Source organism: Xyrauchen texanus, chromosome 13 (assembly GCF_025860055.1).
Source record: "Xyrauchen texanus isolate HMW12.3.18 chromosome 13, RBS_HiC_50CHRs, whole genome shotgun sequence".
Taxonomy (NCBI): domain Eukaryota; kingdom Metazoa; phylum Chordata; class Actinopteri; order Cypriniformes; family Catostomidae; genus Xyrauchen; species Xyrauchen texanus.
Window position 1 is genome coordinate 1,113,473 of NC_068288.1, and position 13,435 is coordinate 1,126,907.

The window sequence follows — 13,435 nt, forward strand, 5'->3', positions numbered from 1 at the left end:
TATTCTTGGTAATGTCTCCAAAATTAATAAAATATTTGAAATTATTGTAAATAATTTGTGTTCAAGTCATTTGTTTCATCAGGCAGATTTAATTAACTTAAGAATAATTAGACATACATTGACTTAGACTAATAGTTCGCCTTTGAATGTCTAATCAGAAGTTTGTGTGTTATACCAGCCATTGAACAATTAAGTGTGTACATATAGGCCAGGCTGTTCGTTTTTGGAGGAAAAACGTAAAAGATTAAAGTGTTCCTGACACAAGCATTGTTTTATTTCAGTAAAGGACCCTGAAGGCCTGGGAGTAACCAAAAAATAACTAATAAGCAAAAATAATTGGTAACAATAACCATTAGATCGTTTTAATACTGAACAATATGACAGCGCATGCGCACGTACAACTGTTGTTGTGAAACTGCGCATGCGCGGGGTAAAACTGTTGTGGTGAAACTGCGCATGCGCGGGGTAAAACTGTTGTGGTGAAACTGCGCATGCGCGGGGTAAAACTGCTGGTGTGAAACTGCTGGGGTAAAACTGGCTCTGCGGCTCTGCAGACAGATATTATTGGCACAAACTCCGAGTAAGCCAAAAAAAAAAAAAAAAAAAATGTATCTACTGAATCCCATCTGGCCAAGCGGGAACGTGATCTTGGTCAAGCAAAAACTAGAGTGAACATCAGCAGGGCATTTGATTACTGGTGGGACCTTTGTTCAGTTTTGGGGATCAAAACCAACCCTGAATTGACATTCTTCTTATTGGAGAGGTAAGCTTACATAACTGCAAAGCATGTGAAATATAGTGCCATAAGGATTGATCTGTAATATTAGCTAACTTGATCTTGCCCGCTAACACTGACAAATCTCAAGATACCTTGCTTTGTAACTTTCAAAGAATTTAAACGATCTTCTCTTTGTGCTAAAAGTCAGGTTAATGTCAATCTGTAATTATTCAGCAAGTTAAACTACAATAATACATCAAATGAATGCTAGAAAATGCTCAAGATAATGCAAAAATTTGCGTAACATAACTTGGTTATACAGAAAAAATATACATTCTATTATTATAAAACCATAGCGCACCGATATATCAAAATGACAGTTGTGATGGAATCACATCAATATTGAATTGTGTCAACATATTTATAATGTACAGTCTATTTTATAAACTGCTACTGTCATCATCCACCAAATTTAGCTGATAGCTATTGAAGCTGGTTAGCTATCTAACTTATAAATGCAGCCAATTTATCATGCAAAGAAAAGTAATTACTTAAAACTACAGGCACATATTCAGACCTATATCCACACTTTGTTTTAGCCCTGTTCCAGCACTGGAGAGTCAAATATAATATGGAGTCACAAAGTTTCTATTAAAACAATCTGTGTAATTTTAATTATGCTGCCTCATCTATCAGCATGATGCTGGTGAATCACGTTCAGTCTCTTTGTTTTTTTGGTCGATGCTGGTGTCCCTATGGTGTTGTGTGCGCGTGATCACGTGCAACAGGCAGCAGCTCACTTAACGGCCACAGGTGTCATTAATAACAAGGGTTTCGGAATCATACATACTGCACCTTTAACTATAAAAACAATCAGAAAGTTCTCGTTCTCATTAATCCCATCACAGCATAGTGACTTCATCGTGCGCTCTGTTGTTTGCTGTCATGGCATCATACCGCCCCTAGATGTCGGGCAACACCAAAACTTGACATTCGCTTGCTATCGGCGCCTGCATCATTTTTCAATGCTAATCAATTTGTGGCAGCAGGAACATGTATGGATGTGCCACGTCCATCACATAATCAATTAATTATCTTATCAATGCGGGTTGAATATCTCGGTACATTTTCACACCTATGTAACCGGATCGGCGTAGCTTTTCAGAAAATGATGGTTTTCTGGCGTTCTGCTACAAAGTAACGACAGTTTCTTCAAACGGAAAATGTATTATTGTTTAGTTACATGTTGACGTTTACCTAGTCGCAGCACGGCGGTTCCAGAGAAGAAGAAAAAACGCTTAAATTAACACATCTGGTCAGACATATATTGGATTCGGTTCTTGTCCGTGCGTTAAAACATAAAAACGGAATGTGAAGAGAAAACTGGAAAACTGCAGAAGGAATAAAACAGCGCCCGACTGTAACGAGAGAGGATTAGCGCGCGCGCTTCCTCTCTGCTAAGAATCCATTGAGAACGAGGAAGGGAAAAAAAAGAAAGCAGCAGCTCCACGCCACTCTTGTTTTACGAAATCGCTTGAAGGACTGGAATGATGCATAGCGTTTCTCTCGTTTCCTCGCGACTGTTGTTTTTAGATGCGAACTTGAAGATTTTACGTTTAATTTAGCGGGACAGAAGAGCGTTTGAGACCCGACACTTTTAGACGCATTCGGCATTTCCTATGCGTTCACTCTATGTACGTTTAAATAAGTACCCTCCACACCCTTTCAGTGTAACATTAGGATATATTCTGACCTGCTGAAGTGTTTTAAAGCTCGATGATTTTTCTACTCGTGGTTTGGGTCTGCAATTCGCCGCCAGGCCTGAAACATTTGCTCTTGATCAAAGCCCTTTAATGCGGCACACATTTAACGTCAGTCTTTAACGGGTTTTAACGCGTCAGATGAACATCAGGTCTGATCCATAAAGCGTCACTGATTCCAAAACCGAAGGTCTGATCTCCATTAAACGCTCATCATACGCCACACCTGCAGCCCACTTCAATGTTAATGTCGACCGACGTCGCATCTCTAATGCTGTCCGTGACCCGTGGGATCATGGAGCGCGCGAGGGATCTGGACTCCGGTTCGGCCGGAGTTCGGGGGATGAAACGCGGAGACCCGGAACCGGAGGGTGCCGCAGCGGCGGGGGACTCTGTCGGGGCTGAATGCAAACGAGCGCGAATGGACAGTACGGGAGAGATCGGACAGGTAAGCGTAAAAAAAAAAAACTATTTTATGAAGCTGATTTGTGCCAACGATTCGGGGCATAAGGTGATTCTATTTTGAAGAATCACTATTTGATCTCATCTCTCACATTAGCAGTTTTATCCATCTATCATACACTCTTTCTGCTCATTCCATAAGTGATCTAAAGTGCTGCATGTGCTGTGGGCTCTAATGGCTCATTTTCACATGGCGGGATTTAGACTGAGCAGTTGGGTGTCTGCTTGTGTGTGGAGGCCCGCTTGTGCAGCCCAAAAAAGGTATTGATCCTGCTCAGAGAGCGTGTGTTTGGAAAAATGCCTGCAGCAGATAGACAGAAATGGAGTGGGTGTGTTGGAATCAATCGATTTAGAAACAGAGACGAGTGTTTGTAAAAAGTGAGGGATACGAAAGGAATAGTTGCTTTGAAATGTGTATGAACACATAGGCACAATTATACCATCCAGTCCATTAAACCCTGATGTTCTTTGTGACACCCCCCCATACACATTTTAATAGCTTGAAAAATATACTTGCCAATCCTCCAATAGCACACGTACAGTACGTCACCCAGACATCAATTTGATGTGTGTGTTACATCTGTAAGATGTATGCCAATAAGACATCCAGCAGATGTCTATGAGATGTAAATTTGATCTTTTTAAGATGTTTAGCAGATGTTAATTAGAATGTGATGCTTTCTAGATGAAACACTTTTATACAGACATATTCTAGATGTATGTGTCCTATCTGGGTCATTACCCAGACGTCTTTTTTGTGTGGTTTTTTTTTTTACATCTGGAAAATCTTGGGTTGTTTGCTCATCTGAAATGTGTCAAATAGACATTTCCTCTCGGATGTCATTAAGACATTCAGCAGGTGTCTGTGACGTTTAGGATTTACAATCTTTGTAAATCTGATCTTTAAGATGTTTTGCAGATGTTATATCAAATGCAGGGCTTTCCAGGTGAAAAGATCTAAAACTGACATCTTTGAGATGTATGTGTGTTAACTGGGTCCTAACCTTATTAGAACACTGCTTTAATGTTCATCATGAAAAACTTTCCAGTTGTTCTGTTTGGGGTCTCTGAAACAAATTATATAAAATGAGGATAAATGCAATGAATTCGCATAAGATTCTCTGGTTTTGATAATGTACAAATACATTTCTGCCAGTTTAGTCTTTTTATTGTATTGATCCACATGCAAAAAGAAAAAAACTTAAAATAAATTAAGTGAAAATAATAGCTTAATCACTATTATTTTTCATATTGCACTCTCTGGGTACCCAAACAGAAAAACAATTAAGTCAATCTCAATAGAACATAAGGGTTTAGACCACAGTTTAGTGTCTGGAACATTGAAACATTGTGGTGGCTGTGGCTCAGGTGGTTGAGCGGGTACACATTTACAAGCGTGCACGCATGCCCCATCGGAAGAGGATTTGCTGTATCACTAACCGTAAAGAGGCTTTTTGTTGTGCTAAAGTGATCTGTAGTTGTTTCAGAGTGGCATTAATCTCTGATCCCCTCATTTATTCTGACACTGTGTGGGATGAAGCGCACACACACACTCTGACCGGAGATTTGCAGATAAGCCTTTGCATTTTTTTACAGCATATATAGAGTGGCATTACAAATGCTTGTTTAATGAATATCCTCAGTTTCATGTGGCTGTTGTGATGCTGTAGGGCAGTGTTTTTTTTCCAGGGGACCCATATTTTAACTCTCAAAATTCTAAGTAACCCCCTCTCTCCTTTTCTATGTGGATTGTACACCAATATGACTATGTAAAGGTACTCCGAAGGCTTTTTTCTTAAATTAATATTTGACATTATTATTATACATGGTCAACACTGGAAAAAGTACATTTCCCTCTCAAATGTAGTAGAGTGGATGTATAAATAATAGATAATGCTATGGTAATACTCAAGTAATGTACAAGTACCTCTAAATTGTACTAAAGTACAGTTTTCTTGCTTATCAAAACATCAGCAATGTTTCGCTGTTAATGTAACATTACGGTACTGACAGCACTGACTAAATATAGCTGGCAAACAGATGTGATAAACATAAGTGACATAGTTGTCAGGGACAGGGTTAACGTTATGTTAGTTATATTGAAAAGGGAAAATGATGGAGCCACTGTTTATTAACTTTCTGGTATTTATTTCACTAACTAGTTAGCAACTCAGTCAGAAGACACCGCTTAACTCTGCCCTGTCTGCAGAACTATGGAGGACAAAAGATGCAAAAATAATAAATAAATGTAATAATAAGAAAATAAAGGATAAATGTCTTGATAAAAAAAAATATAATTAGTTTTTAATTAAAGTTATTCCTGAATTTATTTTTGTATGACTTTTTTTTTTCCTTTATTATTTTCTTTTTATTTTTATTCTTTAAAAAAAATTCTTTTTTTTTTTTTTTATTTATTTATGCATTCATTTATTTTTATATTTATTTATTCCCACATGCATTTATTTTTGTATTTATTCTTACATTTCTGTCTCTTGTATGATAATGATGTGGGCAGGTCCTGCTTACCATTGGCTTATTGTAGATTGAAGCATGTGCTCGATTACTCTTGACTTGTTTTGATGTGACATTAGGTCATCGCCATATTGTGTAAACTATAGCTATTTGTGGGGCTAAAAACATAAGAGCTTAAGTCAATCCAAGATGTATTGGTTATACTACAATCACAAAATAAATGGGGAGCTGTTTCTTCAACAAAACCACAAAATGAGCAAGTTTCATAAATTATATGATTTAACCTTGTCCTTTTTTTTTCTGTGTATATAACTTCATATTTTGATGTCTGCAAATCCATAATATTGTTTTCTGTTGTTATGATTGTTCATTGTGAAAGATACAACCATGCTTAATGTCCCTCCTGATCGTTTATGTATGTATACATCTGCAATAAAAAAATTAAAAAAATCTACAGCTGACTCTTCACATATATCTAGAGAGTTGCGCGACATGCGAATGACTGTTTCATTTAGAGTAGAGATGCTTATTGATGTTTTAGGAGAGCTGTATGCCGGTATGAATGTCGAAGCACATCCTGGATTGTTAAACTCTGCAAAACGTTCCCTGCATATTCAAAATCTGTGCGAGTCAAAGGGTGCTAAGGTGGGACGTCCATTTGCTTCCGATAAGTACTATAGAGCTCTCATCCAATGATGCATTGGAGCTCCGCAAGGACCGCCTCCCTCATTTCCATGTTGCACACAGAAAAGTAAAAATAAATACATGTATAAATAAATATATATGGGAATATATAAATATATGTGGGAATAAATAAATAAATATAAAAAATAAATTAACACATAAATAAAAAAAAATATGCAAAATAAATAATTAAAAGCTAAAAAGAATAAAAATAAAGGAATAAAGTCATACAATAATAAATTCAGGAATTAATTTAATTAAAAACGAATTATATTTGTTTTATCAAGACATTTATTCCTTTATTTATTTTTTTATTACATTTATTCATTTATTATTTATGCAGGTTTGGGCCTCCATACAGAACCACCATCAGCTCAGTTCTGTAAATCGAGTCGGAGCACGCCCTGCTGGACGAACTATGCTATGACACCAATTCTAAATCACCCTGCATTATATGTTCTGAGAAAATGTTGTAATATCTGCGCTTATCCGAAAACATATACGCCGATATTTCTGTGAAAGGAAAATAAATAAATATATATATATATATATATATATCAAGGGGTAAATTTTCTTCAAAATTAAATTTGTACTTTTTTTTTTTTTTTTCTCCTTTTCAGCTTTTTATTTAACTGCTGTTTTAAAAATCCGAATGAGTCACATTAGATAAACTGGCTTTTTGCATTCATTATGAGCTGTGAACAACACATAGAACATCCACAAGATTAAATAAATTGTCCTATAGTTTAAAAGACCATCTCAGTTTCTTTCTTATAAAAAAAATCTCTTAACAGCGCAAAAAAAATATTGGTTCATCAAAACACTGAATACTATTACTACAAATGATTATATTATTATTTTTAAGCATTGAAAATAATTTTATAATATTTAGTTGTTATTTAAAATTAATTTATGCCATGCTATTCATTTAAATTTTTAAGCACAAATGGAAGTTACTGGTCCAGGATGAGAGATATCTCTGCTTCTGTGAGAGTGCAGCTGTCAGCTTCTCCTCTGCTCACCTACACAGGTGATTTAAATGGCGCAGTTGTTGCTTCAGAAATGTACAAAGTGTCCCGTATGTACTGTTCTATCTGTTTGCTATGAGTAGAAGATAAATCCTTTATGTGACCGGCAATGACTATGTGTGTGGATTTGTGAAAGAATTTCGGGATCGTAGTTTAATTCAGGCACTAATGGTCATGTGTTTGATACAGCTGGTCTGCAAACAGTCATGTTTGTGCACTTGACTTCAGTGTATGCACTTAAATCACGTCTTTGTTTCCAAATCTGTCTTTGGCGCGCACCACTGCTCTGCTGTGATTTTAAACTGAACTCAGTATCGATTCTGATTCTTTTTTTTAATCACGATGCATCGCTGAAACGATTTGTTTCCAACATGCATCCATTATCGAAGCTTTTGATACTTAGGACAATTGACGGACTCATACACAACTATTACACAAGGTGCAAACATTCATTGATCCTCAAGAAGACAACCCACTAGTATATACATACTATACTTTGTGTAAATCTCTGTAATGTAGATTTTGAAGAGCAGCACTAAATAAAAAAATATTTTATCTCTTATATTTAAATATATTTTGAATATTTATGAGGGCTTGATCACAAATACAGAAAATTACAGATGTTTAGAATGAACGCGAGTGCGGGAGGTAGCCTACATTTAATAATGAGCTACCACAAGCAAATATTCACTGTGGAAATAAAAAGAATTGTGGCACAAAATTACAAACTTTGTTCAGATTGTCGAAACAAAAAAGATGGGGTGTAGTATTATACATGCAGAAGAATTTAAATTACATGATTTGAATCTAGGAAAAACCCAACATTTTTAATCCTGGTATTCCTCAACATCATAACTTAATGGACCAAGCATCAAAAGTCCTACTGAAGGCTTGTCTTTGGACAATAAAATGGTCAAGACACTCTAAACAACCTAATTTAAAGCAAAAATGGTCAATGGTCAGAAAGGCCCCTAAGCATGACATTCTGAACTTCCACACAGAGTTAAAGCAGACTTTTCCTTGAAAGGTTTCCAAAAGACCATCAGATTTGCATGACCCTAATACTAACACATTTCATCTTAATTCAGGAACATTTTACAGTCACAGCACTTTACCGATTTAACATTCTAAAATGTACAGAATGCATTTATACAATACCTAGTCTTGCTAGGTAATTCTGAAAATTGCTGTGAACTGTGGTAACTTGTATAACTGACAAATTAATTGGTATAGCCTGATGTACCTCTTTAAAATGTGTGTAATGTTTTATCCATGTTTAACCAGTATGATTTGTAACCAGGGATTTTCATGTTTTGTTATATACATGTATAATATCCATGAAAGAATGTCATGTTTCGTGTGTAAACATTTGCTGGCAAAGGACCATAAAATCAACTGTCAAAAAAGACAGCCCAGTTGACCATGTGACTCTGAAAAGTCACTTCTAATTGGCGTGGGAGACCTTTGGAGATGCAGCCAAGTTCAGTTCAAATGTTTCCAAATGGGAAGAACGCTCTCATCTCTTGTCTCTTACCTTCTGTACTCTCTGCTCTGGCTCTTCCCTCATGGTCTTCTCTGGATCTCTTCAGAACCAGATCCATGCCATGTGAGGTCCAAGGAAGCTCGGAAATCAGAGTCCCGAGGAAGCCTCTCAATCTCTACGGTTCAGAGAAGGCCTCGCTTCAAAGCCAACCTCATCATTCATACAGACAATAACTATCCGATCTTACAGAGGTCCAAAAAATCGACGGAACAAACTTTCGACCAAGAACCATGTTGTTTTATGTTAAATTAATAAAGGCTGATAATAAATCACGCTTGCAAATTCCCTATGGATGATGCACAAAAATGACGTAGATTTCTATAATTGTATCCAATTTTATTTACTGATTTGAATTAAAACATCCCATAAATACTTACCATTATAAATTGTTCATTCATTCTATTTTATTTATTTATAAATACAATTGTAGTGGTGTGAATCTTAACTAAAGAAGTTTACAGATGTTTAAATGTATTAAAAGTAAAATAACATTGTAAATAAAATGCATGATAAATGTAAAGAATAAAAACTCTATTTAATTCAGAGAATAATGCTTTCATATTTCATATGATGTGTTAGACTTTTCTCAAAGTATTTTTGCTTATTTATTAAAAGTTTTATATAAAATGAATAGGAAAAAACACTGAAAGTGCTTGAGTAGAGAGATAACTGTTGCTATGGTGCTGCAAACGCGGTGCAGGTTTCTTTCAGGTGTGAAAGAGGAGCGGAATATCTCATCTGGCCATCGTAATAGCAGTCGCACTATACGGCTACGATGCAAAATTTCAGACACTGCCCAAATTTCGTCGGAGGCTGAAGATCATCGCAAAGGCTATTAATCGGCCATCTTTGAACATGTTACACTGAACATTGTAGGATTGTTGATTTTGCCCTGTGACGAGAGAAATCCTTTAGGATTCCCGACATTTGCCTCCGACGGCAGAATTGTGGCCAAAATCTTAGTGTGCTCCCGCCTTTTAGTCATTGTTTTCGTTTGGCTAGCTAGCCTGTTGTTCTGATCATTGCTCAGTACTGTACAAAGAACAAGCAAGTTTGCCACATGTATGAAAAGAACAGTGTTCTTACTCTCACAAGATGCATGCCTTACGCCCGTTTCACACATACTCCGTATGCGGTGCGTATACGGTACAGAAGCAGCACGCGCTATAGTGCTTTCACATATGCTGCGTTTGCAGTGCGCTACTGATCCGCAGTTTCTGTGTGCCACAAAATCAAAAATGTGTTTTGATTTTAAATCCAAACATTAACTTTGAGATTGTTTAAGGCATTGAAACAGTATGAAAATAAATTTTAATCATTGTGATTCTTTGTTTTACATGTAGTTCGAGTTGAAGAAAAGCTATCACGCTATATCTGTTGCTAAGAAGGAGAAGAATGAGACGAATTTGCGTTCACTCTGTCTTTTTTTTTAGGGTAAAAAAATCATATATGATGGCATTTTGCAACTTTTGGGACTATAATCATACTTCTTTGTTTTTCTTGACCCTGTAATTTAGTAACTGTAGAACACATTAACTGTAATTATGCGTATATGATGAAATTATTACAGTTTCTTGACAATCTATGTCTATTTTAATGTGAACAATGCGCTGCGACTTTAATTCAGTGCGGTGCAGCACAGCAAAAATAGACTCGGTCCGTAAACCATCGCTGCACTGCTGTATATGCACTGGAATGGATCGACGGACTGCAGTGTAAAAGCTCTAACCTGTTAACGTGGGTATGGAAAAAAATACGCACTGCATACGCACTGCAAACGGAGTATGTGTGAAACGGGCGTAAAACAGCTTATGTTAGACATACAGTATAACTTGTCTTTTCATATATATCAAACAATTAAATATTTTTAAATAATAAAAATTGCCCTATTTGAGCGTTATTACAAAAATTATTGTAACTTTCACACATGACATTTTTTTCTTCTTGTAACCCTCAAAATAGAGAGAGCTTGGCAACCCCCCCATAAGCTCTGGCAATCCCCAGGTTGGGAACCACTGCTGTAGGGTCATAAATTGCATTCGCTGACACACATGGCATGCTCAGAGCTTAATTTACCACCATACCGAGGCCATTTTCATCATTGCTGTAACTTGCCCTACTTACCCACATCTCTAGTAATCTTAAAGGACAGCACGTGTTAGCATGGCAATTTCGAACGTTGACCCCATGAGCAGAGCAGTAAAATTGGGGTGTGGTGGTGATGGTTATTGTGATAGACAATAGAAAACTCATACTCTCACATATCTGATACTCATGTCTGAGTTGTTTATATTTTATGTGCCATTTAATATTCACTCAGTGTTTTAGTTTTTTCATTTGGCTCTATCGGTTTGACTGTTGGTTGATCTGACTCCGTGGACGTAGATATTATTGGTGTAAAATCACACAAGAAGTCGTTTGATGTGCGTTTATGTTTTCAGTTAATGTCTTCATACTGGCTCTGGTCTTTATTATCAAATTACACAGTTGTTTGTATGTTTCTCTGCAGACTAGAGTGCTAGAAACATGCTCAAGTGTGAAAACAAACTTCTTGGCTTGCACACTGCTAGCGCGCAGTCCTGTTATATATACTCTGTTCATGTTCTTGCACTACTGTGGCGGTAATAACCCTAAGTACTCAAGGATGGTGACAGAGTTTTCTTCAAATGTCTATGCTTCTTGTAACTGTTGCTACACTATTACAGTAGTTGACCTGAAAGACAAAACTGACTGTAGAAGACATTTGCCAGTGTTTTTGCCAATGATGCCCCTTGTGGCAACTCTGAGAATGCAAGGTGTATTCATGTAGTTTTGTGAATTGTGGTCTTGACACATTTCATAATGCAATGATACACGAAATCGAGCTGGTGTTGCTAGTATAAATGTTTATTTTCACGTTCTTGCAAGGAGTATGTTTAATGCGTTTTGCTCCCCTTGACAGCGTATGCTTTTTACTGACCTTCTTCTAAAAGTGCTTATTTGCACTAGTGTTGTCACGGTAACAATTTCAGTAGTCGGTACCAATACCAGTGAAATTTCACAGTACTCGATACCATTTTCGGTACTAAAGCTGAAACGGGTTACTAAACAACACTCTTTTAATAACAAAGTCTACAAAACATTAGCAGCAGAACTAAGAACAAAAATATGCCATTGAGCAACACTTTAATTTAAAAATATAATTTTTTTTAAATTATAACAAAACTGTGTATGTAAACAATGTATGCTTAAAGTATTTTTGAACAATTGTATAAGATTTGCTTCAACTTTTGCAACTTAAATATTTTTACCAAGTACTAAAAAACAAAACCTAAATAAACAAGCATACAATAGAATGAATAAAAAACAATTTCTAAACTAATGTGCAAAGTGCTCTTATTAATAAAGCTGCATTTTGCCATTTTTCTTCATGATAAGAAATGCATATGGATATATATATATATATATTATGATTAAATAAGTTCAAATCTAGCTGCATTAAGCGTGCGCGCTCGAGGGCTGAGCGTCCCCGAGGCAGAGTCTCTCTCAGCCGGGTGCATTTTCAATCTCTCCCCCTTAGATTGGGACATTCGCGCAACTTATAGAGGAGGCACAGACCACACAGAGAAATGCCAGTTTCTGAGTTTATAGTTATTAACATGAGCTGCTTCTCTATATCTATATCTCATATATATATATATATATATATATATATATATATATATATATATATATATATATATATATATATGTATATATATATATATATGAGAGAGAGCAGAGAGAGAGATATATCTCATAGATCTATCTATACAGTGAGGAAAATAAGTATTTGAACACCCTGCTATTTTGCAAGTTCTCCCACTTGGAAATCATGGAGGGGTCTGAAATTGTCATCGTAGGTGCATGTCCACTGTGAGAGACATAATCTAAAAAAAAAAATCCAGAAATCACAATATAGGATTTTTTAACTATTTATTTGTATGATACAGCTGCAAATAAGTATTTGAACACCTGTCTATCAGCTAGAATTCTGACCCTCAAAGACCTGTTAGTCTGCCTTTAAAATGTCCACCTCCACTCCATTTATTATCCTAAATTAGATGCACCTGTTTAGCTGCATAAAGACACCTGTCCACCCCATACAATCAGTAAGAATCCAACTACTAACATGGCCAAGACCAAAGAGCTGTCCAAAGACACTAGAGACAAAATTGCACACCTCCACAAGGCTGGAAAGGGCTACAGGGAAATTGCCAAGCAGCTTGGTGAAAAAAGGTCCACTGTTGGAGCAATCATTAGAAAATGGAAGAAGCTAAACATGACTGTCAATCTCCCTCGGACTGGGGCTCCATGCAAGATCTCACCTCGTGGGGTCTCAATGATCCTAAGAAAGGTGAGAAATCAGCCCAGAACTACACGGGAGGAGCTGGTCAATGACCTGAAAAGAGCTGGGACCACCGTTTCCAAAGTTACTGTTGGTAATACACGAAGACGTCATGGTTTGAAATCATGCATGGCACGGAAGGTTCCCCTGCTTAAACCAGCACATGTCAAGGCCCGTCTTAAGTTTGCCAATGACCATTTGGATGATCCAGAGGAGTCATGGGAGAAAGTCATGTGGTCAGATGAGACCAAAATAGAACTTTTTGGTCATAATTCCACTAACCGTGTTTGGAGGAAGAAGAATGATGAGTACCATCCCAAGAACACCATCCCTACTGTGAAGCATGGGGGTGGTAGCGTCATGCTTTGGGGGTGTTTTTCTGCACATGGGACAGGGCGACTG

At 36.8% G+C, this 13,435-nt stretch overlaps 1 protein-coding gene across 2 annotated transcripts in view; it reads left to right on the forward strand.

The window, feature by feature from the left end:
* The first annotated feature begins 1,882 nt into the window (after positions 1 to 1,882).
* Positions 1,883 to 13,435, forward strand: part of LOC127653645 (RNA binding protein fox-1 homolog 2-like) — a 134,410-nt gene continuing 122,857 nt past the window's right edge. For both annotated transcript variants that reach the window (XM_052140416.1, XM_052140415.1), the window contains exon 1: positions 1,883 to 2,926. In XM_052140416.1, the coding sequence (XP_051996376.1) occupies positions 2,720 to 2,926 (207 nt within the window). In that variant the 5' untranslated portion in view covers positions 1,883 to 2,719. The remainder of the gene's footprint in view (positions 2,927 to 13,435) is intronic.